At 38.1% G+C, this 25825-nt stretch overlaps 1 protein-coding gene across 4 annotated transcripts in view; it reads right to left on the reverse strand.

Annotated features, from left to right (window-relative positions):
• PMS1 (PMS1 homolog 1, mismatch repair system component) overlaps positions 1 to 25825 on the reverse strand; it is a 103892-nt gene that overhangs the window by 36244 nt on the left and 41823 nt on the right. For all 4 annotated transcript variants that reach the window (XM_004385584.2, XM_023739886.1, XM_023739887.1 and 1 more), the window contains 2 exons: positions 24344 to 24507; positions 9329 to 9445 (listed from right to left, as the gene is read on the reverse strand). In XM_004385584.2, the coding sequence (XP_004385641.1) occupies positions 9329 to 9445; positions 24344 to 24507 (281 nt within the window). The remainder of the gene's footprint in view (positions 1 to 9328; positions 9446 to 24343; positions 24508 to 25825) is intronic.

Here is a 25825-nt window from a genome sequence, read left to right on the forward strand (position 1 = left end):
AGTCAATCACAAAAGGACAAATGTTGTATGAGACCACTACTATGAAAACTCATGAAAAGGTTTACACACAAAAAGAAACAATCTTTGATGGTTATGAAGGAGGGGAGGGGAGGGGTGGAAAAACATTAAATAGAGAACAGATTAAGTGGTGACTATGGTGAAGGGTAAGACAGTATACAATACTGGGGAAGCCAGCAGAACTTGTTCAGGGTATGGTCATAGAAGCTCCATGGACAAACTCAAACTCCCTTAGGGACTGAATTGCTGGGCTGAAGGATGTGGAGACCATGGTCTCAGGGAACATCTGGCTCAACTGGCATAACATAGTTTATAAAGAAAATGTTCTACATTCTACTTAGGTGAGTAGTGTCTGGGGTCTGAAAAGCCTGTGAGCAGCTATCTAAGATACTCCAGACCAAGGGAAAATGAAGAACACTAATGACACAAGGGAAAGACTACTATGGCCTCCACCAGACTGAGTTCAGTACAACTAGATTGTGCCCGGCTACCACCACTGACTGCTCTGACAGAGAACACAATAGAGGGTCCCAGACAGAGCAAGAGAAAACTGTAGAACAAAATTCTAACTCATTGGCCTGAGACTGGAGAAACCCTGAGAGTATGGCACCCAGACACCCTTTTAGCCCATTAATGAAGTCACTCTGGAGGTTCACCTCTTAGCCAAAGATTAGACAGAACCATAGGGCAAAATGAGACTAAAGAGGCACATCAGCCCAGGGACAAGGATTAGAAAGAAGGACGGAACAGGGAAGCTGGTAATAGGGAACCCAAAGTCGATAAGGGAGAATACTGACGTGTCATGGGGTTGTTAGCCAATGTCATAAAACAATATATGTACTAACTGTTTAATGCGAAGCTAGTATGTTCTGTAAACCTTCATCTAAAGTTTAATTTAAAAAAAAGGACCTGAGTCTTTTATAATTTTGTTCTTTTCCATTTGATGTGGTGTTAGAATGAGGAGCTGGAGAGACTTTAGAAAAGAAAGGCTTTTGCTTCCTTGTTCCAGTGCTCACTCGGCAGTGCAGACGACTTCTCCAGCTTCTTGCTTCTGCTACGTACAGAAGTCTTTGTAGCACCCAGATCCTAGAGTGTGGACCACTCTTCTAGCACCAGGTTCCTACAGTGTAGGCAGCTTCCCTAGCACTAGACTCCTGCAGCACATGCATGAAGCTCCTCCAGCACCCACCTTCCGCAGTGTCTGATGGCCACGAGAACCTAGTGGCCAGCAGCTTGCCCGCAGTACTCCTTGGGTGGTTTTATAGCAGAGTGCATCTGGTGAGACATCCCATGAACAGCTTTCCCCAGCACTCTAGAGTGTGGATTTCCAGCAAGTTCTGCCTTTATGGGACCACAGCAAACCTGTCTGCCATTTACTGAGCCACAACCAACACTGCTAAGCCTCCTACTACAAGACTGGATCTCAGTTCTCTGTCAAGGAGGGAGGAAGAGCTGGAGGGGAGTGTGTTCTTGCTGGGGCGCTCTCTCTCAGTCATAGAGGCATTACACATTTCTGTCGAGTAGATTCCAACTCATAGCAACCCCACGTGTTTCAGGGTAGAATTGTGCTCCATAGGGCTTTCAATGGCTGTAATCTTTTGGAAAGAGTTCCTGGATCGTACAAATGGTTAAATGCTGGGCTGCTAACAGAAAGGTTGGAGGTTTGACTCCATCCAGATGTGCCAAGGAAAAAAGGCCTGGCAATTTTACTTCCAAAAATCCCAGCCATTGAAAACCCTACGAAGTACAGAAGCACATGGGGTAGCCATGAATTGGACTCCACAGTAATTGGATTGGGTTAATCTTATAGATCACCAGGCTTTTCTTGCATGGCAATGCTGGGTGAATTTGAATCACCAATCTTTTGGGTTTTTAATTAATGTAAAATTTATAGACAGTAAGATTCTCCTTTTTAGTGGACAGTTGTGAGTTTTGACTAATGCAAGTAATTCTGTAACCATGATCACAATCAAGATATAGAAGAGTTCCATCACTCCTCAAAATTCTCCTGTGCCCCTTTATCAATCCCTCCCTGAGCCCCCAGGCAGCCACTGACCTATTTTGTCCCTATAGTTTTACCTTTTCCAGAATGTCATACAAATACAGGCAGTCCCTGGATTACGGACAAGTTCTGTTCCTAAATTTGTCTTTAAGTCGAATTTGTAGGTTAAGTTGGAACAGTTACGTATGGTTTGTATCTAACGTCAGTCAAATGTTTGTCTTAGTGCATAGTGTAACCTTCTATGCATAAAAAACATTAAAGAAACACATCCAGATACACTAAAACATCTTCAACATAATAGTACAGTAATAATAATAATATTTTGATACATGTTGCAAAGTAGCACCTGTTTGTTATTATGAACCATTGTATGTACCTCAAATTTTAAATATAATAGGCTTTACAGGGGTTCCTTCGTAATCACGGGTTGTATGTAAGTCAGATGTTCGTAATCCGGGGACTGCCTATAGAATCAAACAGTGGTGCACTATACTGTTCTATTCTTCAATTTTTTTTTCCTATAAAAATAAACAAAATTTAGTCTTCCCACTCCCTCTATGTGATGTTCCTGACTTACCATCAAATGACTCATTTGGCTCAGAATTACGTTCCCAGTCTCATCACTTAGCACATGGATCTTTCTTCCCCCCACTCCATGTACTTTATGTTCCTCTTATACGAGTGCACATGTGTACTCATATATCCTCCACCCCAACTCTTTGTTACTTCCTTGCTCATCCACATACTGTTTCCTTTGTCCGGAACGCCTTTTGCCAACTTATTCACAGAAAAGAGGACTGAAAGTAAACACATTAAAGGGTTCTCCTAAAAAGTGGGTTGGGAGGAGGAGTAGGAATTTTCACTTTGCTTCACACCCTTATAACCCACATGTGATAGGAACTTCTTGTTCATGGAAAACAACTCCAATTCCCTTCCCCATCACAAACGACGTTTAATATGTTAGCACAGGGGTGGTTGGCACATGTTAAGCAATTTGGCAGGCATGCAGTCTTTGATTACTAAGAATATGGCAGGTTTGTTATTGTTCAGTCTTGGGAAGACTGAATTACCTATCACCTTGAATGTTACTTGTTTGTCTTTGTTGTCCATTGAGAGATATCCCATAACTAGTTAATATGAGAGAATCATTATCAGAATCAATTAGACAAATCATTTCACCAACTAAGAAGGGCCACATACAATCACCTACAGAATTGAAAATGTTATTTATCTTGTCCATTCATGTTTGAAACAGATGTGGTGTTTTATACCAAACCATTTTTAAGCTATCAGGTTCTTCCTGGTAGTACCCTTTAGTCAATTTCTTTCAGTTTCAGCTTTGCAACAAAACTCTTCAGAGAAGCAAAAGGCTTTTCCCAGATTCTATCCCCATAGGTCATGGGAATCACTACCACAAAGCCAAGTGGCATTATTTCTGATCATCTTTAAACCTCCAACTTACATTCTTAATTAATGGAAATATTCTGGGCCAAAGCTATTGCTGTGCTGGTCCAAGTACTTCATTCAGGGGTAGCTCTATAATTTCTACGTACGAGGATCCTGGGTGGAAATTTGTCTTGCCTTGAAACTACCTTTGTAGTAACTGAAGTTTTTACTATAATTATATATTTATTTGAGATGACTTGTGTGGTGCTAATGGAGATTAAAAGGGACTTTAATACCCTTGAGCCATCTCTCAGAGCCACCAATGATTTCACTTCAATTGAAACAGAAATGTCTAAATGACCTCTCCTATCTCTCTTAATCATGGTTTCAGTTAAGCAAATCAACAAACTAGAACTGGGTTCTTAACAAAATATTCCGACTTGAAATATCCAAGCAACTCAGACTTGCTTTAAAGAGCAGGGCAAGGACTAAGATGCAACAACAACCTCTTAAACTACAGTAATCAGAACTTTAAAAATATATTATTCAGGTTAGTACTCCCTTAGCTACTGGCTTTACAAAAGTTGTTGTCATTGTTAGGTGCTGTCAAGCCAGTTTTGACTCATAGTGACCCGAAGTACAACAGAATGAAACAGTGCCTGGTTCTGCACCATCCTCACAATCGTGGCTATATTTGACTCCATTCTTGCAGCCACTGTGTCAATCCATTTAGTTGAGGGTCTTCCTCGTTTTGACTGCCCTCTACTTTACCAAGCATGACGTCCTTTTCCAGGGACCGGTCCCTCCTGACAACATGTCCAAAGTATGTGAGATGAAGTCTCGCCATCCTCGCTTCTAAGGAGCATTCTGGCTGTACTTCTTCCAAGATAGATTTGGTCATTCTTCTGGCAGTCCATGGTATCAATATTCTTCGCCAACACCATAATTCAAAGGTGTCTGTCAATTCTTCATACTGTGGTGGTTTGCATGTTGCTGTGATGCTGGAAGCTATGCCACTGGTATTTCAAATACCAGCAGGGTCACCCATGGTGGATACGTTTCAGTGGAGCTTCCAGACTAAGAAAGACTAGCAAGAAGGACGTGGCAATCCACTTCTAAAAAAAATTGTACAGTGAAAACTTCATGAACCTTCTAAAAGAGCCTCCTTAAAAGATTTAAAGTATATCCATTTCAGCTACAAGAACTCAAAAGAAGTCATCCTATTACATTTGGTTATTTCCTTCCTTGGTTGGGAGTGACATATATGTATGCCTTTTCCTGCCTTCCTTGGATGTTGTAGCTGTCTCTCAGATTCCTGCTGTAAGAATCAAGTTATGATTCCCTATACCTTTGGCTACCATGGAAGTAAAGAAGGCTTGAAAGCTTGAGACCAGCAGGAGGTTAACTAGAGCAGTGATTTTCAAGTTTTCTGATAGCAACTCACAGTAAGAATTTTATATCGTGGCTCATTACACACATATGTATGTGCATATGTACGTATATAAATAATTGAAAGAGTTTCAGAAAACATTATTTACCCTTACCATATGTTTTATAGTGTTCTTTCCTCCTCCCTTCCATTCTAATCCACTTTTAAAAACATACTGGTTGCAATTTCATTAAACTGATCTCATCGCCCACTAGTTGGTCCCGACTGATCTAGAGCTGGGGTCAAGAAACTATGGCTCACAGACCAAATCCAGCCACCATCTGTTTTTTCTTAGTAAAATTTTACTGCAACAGAGCCATGCGCATTCATTTACATACTGCCTTTTAGGCTACAACAGCAGAGCTGAGAATTGTGACAGAGATCCAATAGCCTGTAAAGCCTAAAATACTTATTATCTGACACTTACAGAAAAAGTTTGCCAACCCCGGATCTAGAGCCATCAAATAACTCCTTTTTCAGCAGGGACTGGATGTGCTGTTTGGCATCTAATAAAGCTAATAAATGCATACACCCCTGGAGGAATCTAGATCTTCTAGTTTTCTAAAATTACATTAGTGATGCAAATGAAAAGCAAATCAAATGTGCTCATTAAATGAGCTATTTGTGATCTCACTGTATGATCTAGTACCCCAACTGCTGAAGGCTTAATCTAATATTACGATTAAAATCAACCTGTAATCTAAGTGGGAAGAGAGGTGACATAAGAAATTAAAGTAAGCAAAAAATACAGGGTGGGTTAGCAGGTGGGACAAAGGCAGGCTCTGGACTATTGGAAAAAAGAGTAACATCATTTGCACAACTCTCTGGGAGCTGCCAATCTCACACTAATCTTGGCTCAGCTAACACTGAAGCCAGAGTCAATCACAGCACCAAAACCCACTAACAACATCACACTGGGAAGCTCCTAGCAAAAGCCGCCACAGCAGTGGTGCAGCTGGGGCCAACATCCATTATTTATGAGATCTTTCCCACGTGAGGTCCCTGTAGATAAGAAAGGGACCTTTAACTTTTTTTTTTTTAACATGTACAATTCAGTGATATTGATTATATTCTTTAAGTAGTACAACCATTCTCGCCCCCCTTTTCCAAACTGTTCATTCCTCATTGACATAAAGTCTCGGTCCCCAAAGCTTTTTATCTGATCTTTTGAGCTGCTATTGTCACTTTGATCCCATGTAGATACTTCAAAGGAGTACAATATTCAAGGCAAACATTCTTTACTAAAAAGCTAACGTTGTTTGGTTTAAAGAAGACTTCAGGGGATATGTCTGGTTTAAGGTTTAAAGATTATCTCAGGGCAATAGTTTTGGGGGTTCTTCCAGCCACAGTGGCTCCAGAAAGTCTGGATTCCATTTTGAATTATGTTCCTCATTTTCCCCCTTTTGATCAGAGATTGTTTTATAGAATCTCTGATCAAAATGTTCAGTAATGGTAGGAAAGGCTTTTTTTCTAATTAACTTGCAAAGCACAGGGTGGGACAGTGATGTAAATGAGGGTTTGGCCAGTGCTGATGACTCACTGACCTGATGCCCTGCTGCTCATTGGAATGCAGACTGCAATTCTTTTTCCCATACAAAAATTTATACATACATTGTTATGTGACTCTAATTGCTCTACCCATACTGTGACAGCACACTCTGCCTTTCCACCCCTGATTCCCCATGTCCATTCAACCATCTCCTATCCCTCTCTGCCTTCCCATCTCACCTCCGGACAGAAGTTGCCCGTTTAGTCTCTTGTAAAAGGGACTTTTAATATTTGGGAAAAGGTATATAAAGATTCTCCATACCCAAGGTTCCCAATGGCCTATGTACCTGTCATCCTAGTCCAGAGAAGGGGCCTCAGTGGCCAAGCTTCAGAACCTGAAGGTACATAATGAAGAAAAAACTGGTATGAGAGGGGGCAACCACTACCAGTTAGCAAACAACTTAAGGTTGTTTTTGGCCAGGAATGGGAAGAGGCTCAAAAAAACTCTGATAAAGGACAACTCTCCATCTTCAACCAAACAATCCCAGAAAATATGGTGTGGTGATAGACAGCTGGTGATAGACAGCAATACAAACACACTACCTATTTAGACACATAGTGCAGGAACAGAAGAGGAATTCAGTTAAATGATCACTCTCACCAGAGTGACACTCAAAAGTTTATCATTTTGGCAGTCCGTGGAAGTGCAACCACTCATGAACACAAGCTTTCCAAATTCTCCTATTCCTCCCTCAAAGAACAACCACATGAAGGTGCAGCAAAAGTATGGGTATCTATTATAGACTATCAGTAGTCCTTACACAATTCTATCTCGAGAAAACAAAAAATCAATGGGCAAGTATTAATCTGGCAACACATCTCAATACAGATCAGAGGTAAAAAAATTCCCAAACGTAGGACTAATTCATGCGACAGTACCATCCACACATGGAACCATAGCTGACTAAGGTCTAGATCAGTGCTTGGGATCTTGTTTAAAGGCAGATTCTGATCGAGTAGGTCTGAGACGGGGCTTTACTTCTTCATCTCTAACAAGCTTCCTGGTGCTGCAAAGTCTTCCGACCAAACTTTGATAGCTGGAATCTCTAGAGCATGCTTCCACATACATTATGCCTGGATCTCCTGTCGTAAGCTGCTCAGGTTACCAGTACAGGTGGCAAAGTCCCACAAAGCTACAGGGGACCAGAACACAGCTGGAATTTAGACAACACCCTTATCATCCCAAGTTTTAGACAGCGACCAGTCTAAGGTGGCATGGGGTATGTCAAAACTATTAAACAAATATTAAGGGAGCTATGAACAAAAAGACCCATGTGAGATCATGGCCATTTTCCAGGCACTGAGGCTGGCCATCAAGGATGGCTTGACTTGCTCCTCAGGCAGAGAGAACTCTAAGACTAAGCATTAATTGAGCACCAAGCTACCATCCAAAACTCTAATAAATGATAATCAATAATCAAAGAACTCAATACTGCAGAGAGATTAGAAGGGGAACCAGAAGCAGAAGAAAGATTTCAACAAGTTATGAAAGAGAGAAGAGTAGAAAAGAAAAACTAACTGTCCAGAACTCCAGAGAGGCTTCAGGATAAAAGTCAGAAGACAACAATAACAAAATAACAACAAAAAACTCTTCTATAAAGAAACTGAATAAGGACAATGTGTCACAAACCAAAATTGCGATTAATCTGAAGTTGTACTAGAAGGAACAATGAGAGAAAGAAAGGATGGGAGGAAATGAAGAAGAGGAAAAGGGTACAATGAACTTCCTCAGAAGAACTAGGATAAGAAGTGTGGATGCCAGGGTACAGAGTAACCCCCACCCCACATGGCATTTGTGACTTCCTTGCCTCTGGACCAGGAACATCTACTCTCAAGTACAGCCTGACAGTTACCAAGTCCAGCCATAAACCCAAACAGACTTTCTATTCATGGGAGAGACATCAAGAAGATGAGAGGCTTAGAGAAAAAAGATCTGATAAAACAAGAAAAAAAAATCTAATAAATAAAATAACTGACCTCCTAAGAAACAGAGACAATTCAAAGAACAATAAAATAAAAACAAAAATTCAGTATCTTCAAAGATTCAAGACCTTGTATTCATAAAACAATGAGAAGTTATGAAAAGGCAATAAAAATTTTTAAAAAACTGCTTAGAAGTTAAACACGAAACTTGCAAAATAAAAAAAAGCATTTAATAGGAGGCTTGCAAGATAAAGTCAGAGGAAGGAGAGCGAGATTTGGACACAGAGACACAAAGAAGACACACAGAGGGAAGACAGCCTTGTGAAGATGGAGGCAGAAACTGGAGTGGTGCAACTATAAGCCAAGGAATGCCAAGCACTGTCATCAACCACCAGAAGCTAGGATGACGCTAAGGATTCTTCTCTAGAGCTTTCAGGGGAAGCATGGCTCTGTTGACACCTTGTTTGGATTTCTAGCTTCCAGCACTGTGAGAGAATAAATTTCAGTTGTTTTAAGCTACCTAGTTTGTGGTAATTTGCTACAGCAGCTCTAGGAAACCAATACAGACTGACAACATAAAAGTAGAACTGGAAAGACTGAAAGAGGAAAGAGCAAATAAAGGGAAGAGGAAGGGTGTTAATAATCTCATCCATTTCTAAAGCAAGTAAAGAAGTACTGTCTAAAGCTGACAGATCAAGAAAAGGAAGTTATATTTAGGATAAAAAAGGTAGGAAGAGGGTACGCAAACTCAATTCTCTTCCTTTCATAGTGGAAAGTAAACAGATGAGATTCTAAATTAAAAATCAATTTTAAAAAATCAATGTAAGCACAATACTTAAAAAAGGTAAAATGGGAAGGAGGGTCTAGAAAAGAAGCGCTATATGTATTTTTTTACTTTGTACACATATTTGACGAAAATGTTAAAAGAAAAAACGTCTTACTACCCCAAACCCCTAAAACGGAAATAATATTAACAGTTTCATTAAAAATTATAATTATTAAAAAACATTTTTGTTGCATACCTGAGACTCTTCAGAGTGGTGCTGAAAATATTCCATATTGCCCATAATGGCAGTTCCCAGAATTGACATAAGAGCCATCTTGTGATCTGATACTCTGCTTTTCTGCCAAATAACTGCCTAGGGATAAAATGACACAGACAACTTGTAAGAAAACTTAGAGAAACTCTACTTTTTATATTTATTTAGCATTCATCCCCAGTGTATAATTTCAATATCATTTAGAAAAGTATCATGAGCTATACAGTCTGACAGAACAAATCCTGGTTCTGAATTTTAGTAGTTGTATATGTTGCAATGCACAATTTACTTAACTTCCCCGAGTCTCAGTTTTCTCCTCTCTACAAAGCGACTAAGATTATTTCTCTCCTAGAGTTGTTGGAAGATCAAGATCTATGGAGGCAAGCACTCAGGCCGCTGCCTGGAATATAGTTTCATTAAATATTCTCTCCTCTCCCCTAAACCCAAGCCCCCTCTTCAGAGTACATTTACATTAAATTTTTACTCCAAGTAAAAAATTTTTTTTTTTTGAGGATGGGCAGCTATGCTATAGGATTTATGTAAATACTAGTCAAACAGGTATAAAAGTTAAGAAAAAATGTTCTTTAAAATTACCTTTGTAATTCCCTTTTATATACAGAGAACTCACAGAAAGCTAACTTAACTTTACAGATATAAAAGGTAAATATGAGCTTGGATTCTTTTCACTGCATGTATATAGTAGTGTACTTTAAGAAAATCATGATCAGGTTTGACATACTGCAATTTCTTCAGTTAACAAGCCCCAAATATAGTCAGATCCCTTAAGAAATCATCAATGCAGATACAACCAATTCATTCATTCAACAAATAATTAACTTAGCACTCTTAGGTCCAGAAAAAAATGTGTAAAGGACAAAGGAGAAGACATTAAGGATCATCAACATTCAAGGGGCAGGCAAGGAAGAAGAGGAGACGGAAAAGGAGTCACTAGAGGCAGAAAGAACAGCAGGGGAGTGTGGTGAACAGGATAAGAAAGTATTACAAGAAAGAAGTCGTCATATGTGTCTAACATTGAGAGATCAAGCTAAGAACAGAGATGTGACCACTGGAACCAGGCGGGTGAGGTAGTTTTAGAAGAAGCAGAGTAAACAAAGGCAGATTTCAGTGATTTGAATTGTGACTATAGAAGGACATTAAAAAGTAAAGCTAGACAGCTCTCTTTGAGAAGGTGTGGTGTAAAGTACAAGCAGAGATAGCATAGTAACTGGAGGCAGGTATGGGTCAAAGGGGAGTCTTAATACGACAGACTTGAACAGGAGGCAGTAAGGTTCAGATGCAGGTAGGTCTGTACATTCAGTGGCTGGAGGTTGAGAAAGTTCCTCTTCCTTCTCTTCCATTTTTTGTAAGTATAATGAAGAAAGAGAGGTCATTTGCTGAGAGTGGAAAAGACAGTGGTTTAGAGATTTAAGAACTGTGGAGAAAGACTGAAATAGCCCTTGTGGGATGCTAACAAAAGATATAGAATTACCAGACAGTACTAAAAGCCCACTTCAGGTAGACCATCTTTATGTTGCTCAGAAGACTCTAGAAAGACAGTACCCACATCAAAAAAGTAGTTTTCAGTGAACCAATCTGGTATAATTGAGCAATAAGATTCTGCTTCCTATCCTACATTGTGTATGGCTGCATTTTTAGATCACCTTGACAACCAATGAAATTGGCACATTAGGCACAGAGGCAGACACACATAGGGGAAGACAGATGCCACCTCAGGATGTGCCACAAGCCAAGGAGCTCTAAGAAATCAGAGAACACTCCACAGCTACCAATAATCAAGACCTTGACTTGAACTTTTAGCCTCCAGAAGCATGATAAAATAAATTTCTGTTCTTTAAAGACACTCACTTTTGGTATTTCTGTTACAGTGGCACTAGATAACTAAGATGGCATCTTAAGGGATAGTAGTGAAAGTAACATTTACAGGAATTATTTCTCTAATTTTTTATGGTGAACCATTTACAAACTTTGGTACTTTAGCCAAGTATTGCGGGACCAGAGAATAGAATCAGCACACTGGTAAGGGGGAAAGAGAAGATGGGAATAGATTAAAGGATAAGAAACAGACTTGATGTGACTTGGTGACCGCGTGTAGAGACAAAGAAGAGAAGAATCACAAATAACTCACATCTCTGACTTGGAAAACTGCAACGGTGTTAGTATCACTCATTAATTTAGGAAACCCAGAAGAAGAGTCCTTGGCAGCAAGGAAGATGATGAGTCCAGTTTTTTCACTGCAGAATTCCTGGCACAGAGAACAATGCCAGGTACCCAGTAATGCTCAATAAACACTTACTTGTTGAAGGCGTGAACAAGCGGATACATTTTCCTATGGAAAAGTATCCTCAGCGGAGCTGAAAACTAGCTCTTTCGTTTTAAAGATTAAGACTGCAGGTTGTCACTCTACTATATCTGTTGAAATTATAGTCTTCGTCCACTACTTTATTTTAGGAAATCTAAAGCAATCTTTGCCTCTCTCTCTCCTTTTACTTTTCTTCCTTTCCTTGTCTCTTTCACATTATACTGAGATATAAAAATCCCCATACCATAAATCCACCCACTTAAAGTATACAATTCAATGATTTTTAGTATACTTACAAAGCTGTGTAACCACCGCCCAATCGAATTTTTAGACAACTTCATCACTCTAAAGACCCTCTCCCTAACCCTGTTGTTGTTGTTGTTGGGTGCTGTCGAGTTGGTTCCGACTCACAGCGCCCCTATGTACAACATAACGGAACAATGCCCAGTTCTGCACCATTCTCACAATTGTTATGCTTGAGCCCACTGTTGCAGCCACTGTGTTAATCCACCTCGTTGAGGGTCCTCCTCTCTTTCGCTGACCATCTACTTTAGCAATCGTGATGTCCTTCTCCAGGGACTGGTCCCTCCTGATAACATGTCCAAAATATGTGAGACGCAGTCTCGCCATCCTTGCCTCTAATAAGCATTCTGACTGCACATCCTACAAGGCAGATTTGTTCATTCTTTTGGCAGTCCATGGTATATTCAATATTCTTCACCAACACCATAATTCAAAGGCGTTAATTCTTCTTCAGTCTTCCTTATTCACTGTCCAGCTTTTGCATGCATATGAGGTGACTGAAAACACCACGGCTTGGGTCCGGCACACTTTAATCCTTTAAGTGAGATTTTTGCTGTTTAACTCTTTAAAGAGGTCTTTTGCAGCAGATTTTTCAATGCAATTTGTTGTTTGATTTCTTGACTGCTGCTTCCATGGGCATGGATTGTGGATCCAGGTACAATGAAATCCTAGACAACTTCAATCTTTTCTCTCTTTATCATGCTGTCACTTACTGGTCCCGTTGTGAGGATTTTTGTTTTCTTTATGTTGAGGTGTAGTTCATACTGAAGGCTGTAGTCTTTGATCTTTATCAGTAAGTGCTTCAAGTCCTCTTCACTTTCAGCAAGCAAGGTTGTATCATCTGCATAATGCAGGTTGTTAATAAGCCTTCCACTAATCCCGAAGCCTCATTCTTTTTCATACAGTCCAGCTTTTGGATTATTTGCTCAGCATACAGACTGAATAAGTATGATGAAAGGATACAACCCTGATGCACACCTTTCCTGATTTTAAACCATGAAGTATCCCCTTGTTCTGTCCGAACAACTGCCTCTTGGTCTACGGAGAGGCCCTCATAAGCACAATTATGTGTTCTGGAATTCTCATTCTCATTCCGTAATTTGTTATAATCCACACAGTCGAATGCCTTTGCATAGTCAATGAAACACAGGTAAACCCTCCCCCTCCCCCAACCCTAGGCAATCACTAATCTGCTTTCTCTTTATGAATTTACTGTTTCCATAAATTCATCTATTTTGGGTGTTTCATATAAATGGAATCATATAATATACGGTCTTTGTAACTGGCTTCTTTCACTTAGCATAATGTTTTAAAAGTGTATCCATGTTATAGCATGTATCAGTACGGCATTCCTTCTTATGACTGAAAAAATTGCATTGTATGGATGATACATTTGATTTACCCTTTCATGGGCTGATGGACATTTGAGTTGTTTCTACTTTTTTGCTACTATGAATGATGCTGCTATGAACATTTGTGTACAATTTTTTGTGTGGATGTATATTTTCATTTCTCTTGAGTATATATCTAGGAGTAGAACTGCGGGGTTATATGACAACTCTATATTTAACCTTTTAAAGAACTGTCTAACTGGCAGCTTTCCTTGTGTGTGTTTGTGTATGTGTGTGTATTTGTTCAAGCCTCTAAAAGAGAAAATGAGAGTTTCTGCTATAACAGCTTTTGTTTTAAGCCAGTTAGTAGCTGATGATTTAAGGGGGAATATTGAAAATAACAGAAATTATGAGAGTCTGATAGTCTGAATAACCTGCAACTGCATGGGAATAAAAAGCTCTCTGCTTCATACTTTCCACAGCACAAATTACTTGTAACAAGTTAAGGGTTAAGAAGTAAAAACTTTTTCAAAGTTTATCTCTTTAAGACTATGCCAGCTCTTTGACACTGGAATATATACATAAAATAAACAAGTCAAGAAAATATTTCAAGAAAAGTAATGTTTTAAGATTCCTGCACTGAATATAACTATAAAGCCTGTGACATCACTAATGTAAACATCACACTGTTTATTTTAGTTTATATTAGAGTGATGCCTCAGATACAGATATAAATCTTAGGTGCTGATTAATGCAAGGATGCTATTTCACTGCCTGACCTGCTGAAAGGCTAGTATACAGAACTGTAAAAAGATCACTTTAGGAAACAGGTCTGGAAAAGCTGTAACATACGAGAATTATTAAATATGAACTTTAAAAAAAAGTGAATACTAATAGAAATTTGGGAGTATTATTTCACACTAGTCAATTATTGCATCAGGTCAGCGAGGCTAATTTAGGAGCACTTTCTAAACTAGTTACAGTTGAGCTAGCAACAAATGATAAAGAGGTCTGCCAACAAATTAAATCTTCACTCTTAGGCAATTTAGATTCATTTTCAAAAAATAATCCATTAGTAAACAACCAAACAATAAAATATGATAATTAAAAATTGAAGCATCTAGAAGAAACTAAACTTTAAAATATTACATTTTCTACAGTAAATAGTTTTTACTTTGTTTTTCCCACCATTTCCTCAATCCTATATTCTTTTCAAAGATAGAGGTTTTCTTTTCACTTCCTGAAGTTTTTCACATATTTTATCCTTAGGCTGAAAGCTGAGTGTGTGCTAAAAATACACATACATACCCTCGTATGTTTTCTATCTAGGTCACACAAAGTTGGAGCATCTGAATGTGCCAAGTAAGAATCTGACTCTACTCACTATGATGACAGTGCAAAAACACCTCAATCAAAAATATATCATTACATGCACACCATCTTAGGTTTGACTGAAGTTAGTTAGTCAAATAGTTCCTACCTTCACTGACATATACAATTTGAAGCAAATTAAGTTAAATGTGAATACTCACTATTTAATTAGTAAACCTCAATTGTAAATGCAATTTGTAGCAAATGGGAAAAAACAAGTGGCAAACAGATGATGCACAATTAACTAAAAACTGCAATGCTAAGACTGTCTAAGCAAAGGTGAGTACTTCTAGAATATGAAATAAAGAGTATACATTATTGGCCTACAGTGCAACCAAATTTTCATGCAAACTATATGCACTGATATACTAAGAAGTTCACATTTGTATTTCTTGAAAATCAGAAGTTATAACTACTTCCAGGGTCTTACAGAATTAATATAGTTAGATCCATATCTACTGCTACCTACTCCTGAATATCTCTTTGTACTGACTCTGGTACAGAAAGAGAACACGGGTGCAAGCACAAAATAAGCAAAAGGCAGTTATTCAGCATTGGCAATATGACAACAATGTTAGCTATAGCAACTTACCACTTAGACACTGTTAAATGTTTTGAATTAAGTGTAAAATTTTGCATTATTCCATCATAATATCAATACTTCTGTTAAAGAACAACATCACATTAATAAAACATTAACATTATTTGATTCTTGTAAGTAGCCTCAAACTTTCAAAAAGGATTCTTTCTTGGAAGAATTTATTTAGCACATTTCCGAATTTAAAATCTCTTTTCTTTTTAACTCTGCTTAAGTGTTTCTTGTTTTATTTTATATTCTTTTTTGGGGAAATAAAACATGCATAATTTGTTTCCCTGAAGGGTACAAAGAAATCAGCAGCAGTGAGAAACAAATTTTTTCACTCTACCTTTTCATACTTCCCAGTTTTTGAACCATGTATAAGCAAGATTTAGTAAAAAACCTAAATGATAAAATTAAAAATATAAAATTCTTCTTTGTGTAACTTTTAAAGGGAGAGTATAGGTACTCCTAACTTTGTGTCTTTAAAAACAAGACTTAAGATTATTTCCAAATGGTAACCAAAGCCTGTCTTAGCTACATAAAAATTTTTTTTCTTGTCCAGATCCTCTTCTCCACAGCCTGTGCAACTGCCTGGACAACTGAATTAGCTTTCTCGGTCACACAAAGACTAAACATAATTTGGTCCATCCTCTAAATGCCAAAAGAACTCCTTTATTTTGTTAGTCTCCCATTGAAACTCCCTATTTGGCTCCCTTTCAGCCACTTGGCAAAAGGAAATACACATTCTCATGTATGGTACATAAGGTCCTTTAGAATCTGGACCCAAGCAACCTCTCCAGCCTCATCTCCTACTTTAAATACGTATTTGACATGGAATTATAAGCGGCACCGAATAATCCAACGTTGAAAAAGAAGAACAAAGTTGGATTCCCGATTTCAAAACTTACTACAAAGCTACAGTCAAAACAGTGTAGTACTGGCATAATGATAAACAATGGAACAGAACTGAGAGTCCAGAAAGAAACCCATACATGTATGGTCAACTGGTTTTCAACAAGGGTGCCAAAATCATTCAATGGGGGAAAGAATAGTCCCTTCTACAAACAGTGCTGGGACAACTGGATCTTCACGTTCAAAATAATGGAGTTGGACCCTATCTGATCACACATACAAAAATTAACTCAAAATGAATCAACAACCTAAATAGAAGAGCGAAAACTATAAAACTGTTAGAAGAAAACACAGAGGTAAATCTTCGTGATAGGGGATTTGGCAATGGATTCTTAGCTATAACAATAAAACCATGAGCAACAAAAGAAAAAATAGATAAACTGGACTAGATCAAAATTAAAAACTTTTGTGCACCATATAACATTATTAAGCAAGTGAAAAGACAGCCTACAAAATAGAAGAAAGTATCTGTATTTTTTATATAACTGATAAAGGTCTACTATCTAGAATATATAAAGAACTCTTCTTACAACTTCACCAATAAAAAGATAAACACAATTAAAAAATGGGCAAAGGACTTGAATAGACATGTTTCCAAAGAAGATACACAAATGACCAAGCAGCACATGAAAAGATGCTCAAAATCATTAGTCATTAGGAGAATGCAAATCAAAACCACAATGAGATACCACTTCACACCTACTAGGAGCCCTGGTGGTGCAGTGGTTAAGAGCTACAGCTGCTAACCAAAAGGTCAGCAGTTCAAATGCACCAGCTGCTCCTCGGAAATCCTATGGGGCAGTTCTACTCTGTCCTATAGGGTTGCCATGAGGTAGAACTGACTCAACAGCAACGAGTTTTAGGATGGCTATAATCCAAAAAATAAAAATAAGTTTTGGCAGAAGATGTGGAGAAACTGGAACCTGCGTATATTGTTGGTGGGAATGTAAAGTGGTGCAGCTGCTATAGAAAGCAGTTTGGTGGTTCCTTAAACATAGAAGTACCGTATTACCCAGCAATTCCACTCCTAAGTACATATCCAACAGAACTGAAAACAGGTACTCCAACAAATCCTTGTGCACAAATAGCAACACTACTCACAACAGCCAAAAGGCAGAAACAACCCAAATGTCCAAGAATAGATGAATGGACAAAATATGATATACATACACTACGGAATACTAATGAGCCCTAGAAAGGAACAAAATACTGACACATGCTACAACGTGGATAAACCTTGAAAACATCATGCTAAGTGAAAGCAGCCAGACACAAAAGGCCACATATTCATTTATATGAAATAACCAGAAGAGGTAAATCCATAGAGAAAGCAAATTGGTGGTTTCCAGGAGATGGACAGAAGGGGCAATGGGGACTATCTGCTTAATGGGTATAGGGTTTTCTTTTGAGGCAATGAAAATGTTTTGGAATTAAATAGAGGTGACCATTGCACAACACTGCAAACATAATAATGTCACTGAATTGTATGCTTTAAAATGGTTAATTTTGTTTTATAAATTTTACTTCAATTTAAAAAAACGTTATTTGCCAATCCATCTATTGCTTCATAACAATATTTGTTTTTAGCTTTCCTCTTTATTTTCACTGAATAAAATACCTTATCTATTATACTTTGTTTTTCATGAGACTTTTCTTCTCTAGCCTTGTTCTTACCACTGCATAACTCATTCTAAATGAAGCTACCCCAACTATCTCTTCCACTGAGTGGGATTTTGTGAGCAGGCAGAGGTGGAATGGTCTGGAAGTAGCAATGAGGAACTGTGATATGAGGAATAGGAAAGAGAAAATACCTACCACTTGAAAGAGTGTAGGTTTCCGCTAGAGCAAGAAGGTAATAGAAGCGATCAAAGAAAAGGTTATGGACATAACAGATTTTACTTATGACTGACCATGAGTTCCAGAGCACACGCTGGCACATTTCAGGGGATGGGGATTGGTGAAAGCTGGAAAAATCTAGTACGTCACTAGGGAATCTAAAAAAACGAGTCCTCCCAAAAAGGATTCATTGTATGAATAAAATTTAAGAGGAAGATTCAAGAGAGTCCAGTGTCTAAATTCATGCTTTACACATTTATGTATTTGATTTTAGCATTACCTACTTCATTTACCTAATTCACACAATGGGTTATGCACTGATCGAGTATTAAAGGGAATATAGATAAGTAAGATACAACCTTCCATCCCACAAAAGGCTGTGAGTAGGGGAGACAGAATGCAAAAAATTGCCAACAAAGCAAAAATGACATAATAGAAATATGTAGAAAAACCTACAGGAACTGCTGAGGAATAACTAAGTCTTGCTGGGGGATAGAGGAAGACTTTAGTGACTCCTCTAGCAGTGTGACTAAACATCAAAATTAGAAATCAGCTACACTAAAAAGCTGACTTCCATATGTCTTTCCTCTTTTCTATATACTATTTCACAGAACTCAGGTGAAAAGTAAAAGAAATTAATAAAGAAGACAATATAAGAACTATTTAAAAAATTTGTTGTTGTTGGGCGCCGTTGAGAAGGTTCTGACTCATAGCAACCCCATGTAAAACAGAACGAAACACTACCCAGTCCTGCACCATCCTCACAATTGTTGCCATGTTTGAGCCCATTGTTGCAGCCACTGTGTCAATCCATCTTGTCAAGGGTCTTCCTCTTTTTTGCTGACCCTCTACCATCAGACAGTGTTCTGCTGCAATTCATAAGGTTTTCACTGGCCAATTTTTTCAGAAGTAGACTACCAGGGTCCTTCTTCCTAGTCTGTCTTAGTCTGGAAGCTCCGCTGAAACCTGCCTACCATGGGTGACCCTGTCAGTATTTGAAATACTGGTGGCACAGTTTCCAGCAACACACAATACGCAAGCCACCACAATACAACAAACTGACAGATGCGTGGTGGTTAAAAACAAATTCAGTTGTCATTTATTTACAAGTTTGTCGTTGCTGCGTGTCATCGAGTCAATTCTGACTCATAGTGATGTTTTAAGACAGAGTAGAACTGCCCCATAGGATTTCCTAGGCTGTGATCTTTACAGGAACAGATTGCCAAATCTTTTCTCCCACGGAGCTGCTGATGGGTTGGAACCATAGACCTTTCGATTAGCAGTCAAGTGCTTAACCATTGTACCACCAGGACTCCTTAAATTTACAAGTAGCAACAGGAAAAAAACTATGATTGAAAATCAGCCCCAAACCAACCTTAAAATATATCTGCAAGGACTTCTACCTTTGTTAACTAAAAACAAAACAAAACCCCAAACTTTCAAGGTTGACACTAGAAGAATAATTTCTTCATAAGGAAGGGACACTTGAGCCCAAGTCCTGAATTGGAATTGCTCTTTGATTACACTGCCTCTGCCACTCTGCCTGGGATTAGGGATGAAGGGGAGATGACTGGTTCAATTGTGGGTAAAAGATCTTTTCCTTGATTTCCCTATAGCACAGGTGAAACAAAGCTGGACCATTCAAAAATGTATGAATAAAGGCTAGGAGATGTCAAGAAGAATAAAATGAACGAACAGGACATTACGGATGTAGGGCATTTAGGGTTATAAGCTATCGCTTATTTATGTTCAGTTTGTAATGCAATCAAAGGGTCCCTTCTTTCTCATTCTTGGTTTTCCACTCACATCTTCAACTACCACCAAAAGAAACACCCTCCTAGAGACCCTGAAAACTAAGAGGGAACTGCACACTCACTACCAAATCTCCATGATCAGTCTTCTGGGTTTCTGGAGCTAAGGCATTCACTGCCTCTTCTGACTGACTGAAATTAGAAATATTCAACCTTTTAGAGCTGTGTCATTATTCTTCTAGACCTCAAAAATAATAAACTGATCTTCATAAACCTTAACATTCATGTGATATGGGGATAGGAGTAGGAGGGAAATCATTCATTAAACTGCTTCTTCTTTTGTAACTGTCAAGAACTCTCTTCTATCAATGATATCCAATTCAGCTTTTGTAATACCAGTGGGCCTCTAATCACCAAGATAAAATTCAATTTAAGACTATTTTAAACATCACAAGATAATCACAAAAATCAACAATTATAAAGTGTAGAGGTTTCAAATCACACATTTATCATTATATTTTGAAATAGTGACCTATGACATTATTCCTGTTCATATGAAATAGCTAAGAATACTAAATTGGTTTCAGATATGATATGGAGAAAGACTTCCAGTTCTGGGAATCTACTTTATAGAATGAAAATATACACAGCAGGATCTCATAGGGGTTCAGTTAATACAACCAAAGCTGAAAACTGCAATGGTCCTCCAAAGAATGGCTCTAGCAATTCTTCAGATAATACCTACTTCAAATAAACTCACTGAATCCACTTGTAAATTATTTCCCTTTGGCTGTGTCATTATTCAATATGCTTTCAAGGAACATGGTGATGAAAGAAGAAAAATACCTCTTTCTAACATAACCATACTGGCAAGAACATCAACATTATCAGTATTCAAAGAATGTCTTGGCAGGTTAAACCTTCATAAAAAGAAGAAACACTATCTAATCCAAGTTGTCAAAATAGCAGGAGTGCTTCTCATATTATGTGCAACATGATTGTTTGTTTCTAATGCAGAAAAAAAAAAATTCAAAGAAAGAAAAGACACCAGTATTGGTGTCATGTTTAAATTTTAAGCAAAGACAAAAAAATGCTTGAGAAAAGCACATAAAGAATGACGAACTTAAGTATGTTTAAAAGAAAAAAGGCTAACAGCAGAGTACGACTCAACATTCAAAGAGATTTATGGTAGCATGCCAATGGTATGTGGGAGCTTTAATTACATATTTTAATATTTTTCAGGTGCAATAGTACTATCAAGAAATGCAAAAATGAATACTCATCTGTACAAACAGAAAAAAGCTTGAAGCTTTCCCAAAAGCTTTTTGGAATACATTCCATGACTTTCTTATGTAATAATAGCTGGTATTTAATTTTACTATTTAAGACTTTTGATAATCTTGTATTACTCTCACAGTGTAACACTCTCAGCATAGTCTTCATGGTTTGAGCTGCACCTGAAATTACTGGAGGCCAAAGAGGGATCTGTGTTTACTCAGTGTAAGTTCAGGCAGGGTGTCCTCCAAAAATAATAAAATGCTGTATATTATAAAATACTGCTTTCCATTTTCAAAAGAAAATGCCTAGATTGATAATCTTCTAATTGGTCGGGAAAATGATATAAACTTATCAAATGCTTGTTGCTGGTGTTGTTGTGTGCCACAGGGTCAATTCCGACTCATAGCGACAAATGCTTAGAAGATACATATTTAACTTCATGTGAATAAATGAGAACTCTTATATCAAATACTTCTAAAATACTCATTTCCATTACATGAGGCAATAATCCTTTCTTCTTCTATTATATCTTTTCTTACTCTAAATTTCTCTTTAGTTGTACAGTCCACCCTCTGTATGGACAGGTTCCTCATCCACAGATTCAACCAACCATGGACTGAAAACATTTGAGGAAAAAAAAAAGTTCCGAAAACCAAAACGTGAATTTGTTGCATGCTGAGCACTACAGTGAATCCACGCAAACGAAGTGATGCGTAGGCATACCCTGCTGTAGCCTCCCACCATTTCACAGATCCTCAGTCTCTCTCCAGTACTGTTTAAGCATTGTTTGCCTCGAGCATCTTGTTCATTCACTATTCATGCTGTGTGCACCCTTGGTTTCTGTGAAAAAATGGCTCCTAAGAAGAATGGAAATGGTCAAAACAATCCTTCAAAGGCTAAGTGTGAGGGGGTTGAGGACAGCAAGAGGAGAGAGTTCAAGGCTAGTAAGGGATAGCTGGCTAGCTCTATAAAGCGCTACAGCCTCAAGAACTTCAAGATCACAGGGGAATTGGCATTGGCTGATGCCCAAGCAGCATCAGCATTCCCAGAAGAGCTCAAGAAACTCAGAGAAGAGAAAGGCTACCCTTCAGGGCAAGTCTTCAATTGTGATGAAATAACTATTTACACAGCGTTTACATTGTGTTAGGTATTATAAGTAATCTAGAGATGATTTAAACTATACAGGAGGATGTGTGTAGGTTATATGCAAATACTACGCCATTTTATATAAGGGACTTGAGCATCCATGGATTTTGGTATATGCAGGGGTCCTGGAACCAATACCCAGTGGATACCGAAGGATGACTGTACTCTTTTCTTTTACAAATAGGTAATTCCTATTTCTCTTCATATTACTGTTTCTTCTATTTTTCCCTTCCTGATCATTATGTTTCTTCTGTTCTTGATATTTTCTTACCTTGGGGACATTTTACTTTTCATTACTAAATGTCTTTTGGATCAAGAGGTCATAGGGTTATTTATATAAGCAGGCTGAGCCTCTGTCCAACAACATCCTGAGGAATCACACCATGGTAGAGCTGGAAGGGATATCAAGGTATCATTTGGTTGAGCCCTATGCCAGCTGGAACAGGTGGCTGGCTATTCTTATTTTTTTTCTTTCCTTTTTAAGATGACCAAAGATTTTGATGATGAATATTCCACTATGGCTTGGTTTAATAAGTAATATTCTTGATAACAAGTAAGAAGACATAGAGAGAAAACAAGACTAAAAAAAGTTTAAGATCTGGTTTCCGGCTTCAGCACTATTACTTACTGTATAATAGAAAACAATTCCTCTAAGTTCAAGTTCCCTATATAAACAGAGATAATGCTGTCTACCTCACAAAGTCATACAGTTATCGTGAGGACCAAAGAAAATTATGAAAATGTGGTGAAACCTGGAAAAGAACTACATAAACGCAGCATTGAAATGGGAAGACAACACAGTATAGTGTGTAAAGAATCTGTACTCTATAGGCATGCTATGTTTCAAACCCTATCTCAACAATTTACTAGCTGTGCAACACTAAGCAAAGTATTAAACTTCATTGAGTTCAGTCTGGATGACAAAACTGATATAATGTTTACTTCATCTGGTTTTGTTGTGAGGATTACAGGAGGTTAATATGCCTAGCATAGGCCCTGGCCTTGTGCAGACCCTCAATAAATGTTAACTGCCTACTCCCCACCAGGCTTCCCTGCCTCCACTGTGTGTTCCTACTCTTCTGTCATTAAATATGTTAAGGAACCAAAGTAGAATTTTACCAAGAACAGAATAATCAGAAAATTTTAGTTATCTAGTGCTGCTGTAACAGAAATACCACAATGGGTGGCTTTAACAGAAATTTATTCTCTCACACTCTAGGAGCTTAGAAGTCCAAATTCAGGGTGCCATTTCTAGGGAAAGGCTTTCTCTCTCTGTTGGTTCTGGGGGATCATCCTTGTCATCAATCTTCCCCTGCTCTAGGAGCTTCTCAGCGCAGGAACCCTGAGTCCAAACGACATGCTCTGCTCCCAGTGCTGCTTTCTTGGTGGTATGAGGTCTCCCTATCTCTCTGCTTGCTTCTCTCTTTTACATCTCAAAAGAGGCTGACTCAAGATACAACCTAATGTTGTAGACTGACTCCTGCCTCATTAACATAACTGCCTCTAATCCTGACTCAGTAACATCCTACAAGTAGGACTTACAACACAAAGGAAAATCACATCACATGACAAAATGGTGGACAATCACACAATACTGGGAATCCTGGCCTAGCCAAGTTGACATACATTTTTGGGGGATACAATTCAATCCATTAACAATAAATAATCCTTTAGCACCCCCAAGATTCATCGAGCAATAAGATGAATTCCCTTCCATATCAGCCTTGCCTTGAAAAATAGAAAGAAATAAGAAAGTTTCTTTTAAAAAAGAAACAAAAAACTCTTTCAAGGAAGAAACAGTTTAAAAGATAAAAGAAATGTCACAAAATTGTGAACTTCAAAGAAAAGAACAAGTCTTGTTGATCTTCATATTTTCAGAATGTATCACAGCACCTGGCAAAAGGAAGCATTCAAACATTTCTTGGATGAAACAGTCTGTTGGGAGAATCACTGATCTCAGAAATTAAGAAATAAAAGGTTGAATCAGATCTATATAAATTTTAGATGACAAATTAAAGACTTTACTTATATAATAAAGATAAAAGTAAACAAATGCGAACCAAATTTTTGAAAGACACTTTACATATCTAAATGATTTAGATAAAACATACTGTCTCTTTACTGTATCACATATAAAAACAAATCTTATAAAAGTACAATAATGCTCACCTTGTTATGTATAAAAATAATCCTTAAGTAGGGTTTAAGAATACCATAGCTTATGAGGAGATCTTGGACTTTTTTAATTTCCTCTTTACATTTTTTAGCAGTTGAGTAAAACTGCTTTCTTACAGGTAGGTTCTTGAATAATCTTAAGGCAGTAACAGTTGTACCTGTTGGCAGATAAGATGAAAGCATAGTTAGATTTGGAAAGAACTACACAGATCTTCAAATCTATGTAATTCAGTCACTAAGGCCAGTCCTCCTCCAACTCTGGAAACTCAACCCATTGCTGTCAAGTTGATTCTGACTCAAAGCCATCCTACAGGACAGAACAGAACCATTCGCAAAGGGTTTCCAAGGCTGTAATCTTTACAGAAGCAGATTGCCACATCTTTCTCCCAGAGAGCAGCTGGTAGGTTTGAACTGCCCACCTTCTGGTTAGCAGCCAAGAGCTTAACCACAGCACCACCATGAACTTCTTGGGAATTCAAGAAAGGCTCAGTTCTGTAAGCAATTCTGACCCCCTATTTGTAACAAGACTGACCTGCTAAGTATGATCTCTTCTATGTGATTTGAATAAGACTAATCTCATTTCTACTACTGCAGAGAAACATGGGCTCATCAGAATGCAAGTAGCTTAAGAAATCTGCTATATTAAAACCATCTGGGGATAATGTTTATTTTGCACTTTAAAATACAACCTATAGGTCATACAAGGCTACACAGCATATATGATGACCTGAATTATTCCACTAAAAATTTATATCTGAAATAATATCTAATAATGTGGTTCAACTTACCTCATCTTTTTAAAAAAAAATTTTTTTAAAATTTTATTGTGCTTTAGGTGAAAAGTTTACATCTCAAGTTAGTTTCTCATTCAAAAATTTATACACATACTGTTTTGTGACATTGGTTGCAATCCTCACAATGTGACAGCACTCTCCCTTTCCACCCTGGTTTCCCTATGTCCATCTGTCCGTTTCCCGCCCCTTCCTACCTTCTCGTCTTGCTTTTGGGCAGGAGCTGCCCATTCTGTCTCATGTATTTGATTGAACTAAGAAGCACATTCCTCACTTTTTTTTTTTAATTGCTGTAGTTTAAATGAAGTTTACATTTCAAGTTAGTGTCCCATACAAAATTTTATACATACATTGTTACGTGACCCTAATTGCTCACCCCATTCTGCAACAGCACACTCCTCCTTTCCGCCCCTGACTCCCCATGTCCATTCAACCAGCTCCTAACCCTCTCTGCCTTCCCATCTCACCTGTGGACAGAAGCTGCCCCTGTGGGCTCTTTATCTACTTGAGCTAAGAGGCACACTCCTCACAAGTATCACTTTATGTTCCACAGTCCAGTCCAATCCCTGTCTGAAGAGTTGGCCTCGGAAATTGTTTTAGTTCTGGGCTGATAGAGAATCTAGGGGCCATGCTATCCAGAGTACCTCCAGTCTAGGTCAGACCATTAAGTCTGGTCTTCTTATTA

Source organism: Trichechus manatus, unplaced genomic scaffold (genome assembly GCF_000243295.1).
Source record: "Trichechus manatus latirostris isolate Lorelei unplaced genomic scaffold, TriManLat1.0 scaffold00142, whole genome shotgun sequence".
Taxonomy (NCBI): domain Eukaryota; kingdom Metazoa; phylum Chordata; class Mammalia; order Sirenia; family Trichechidae; genus Trichechus; species Trichechus manatus.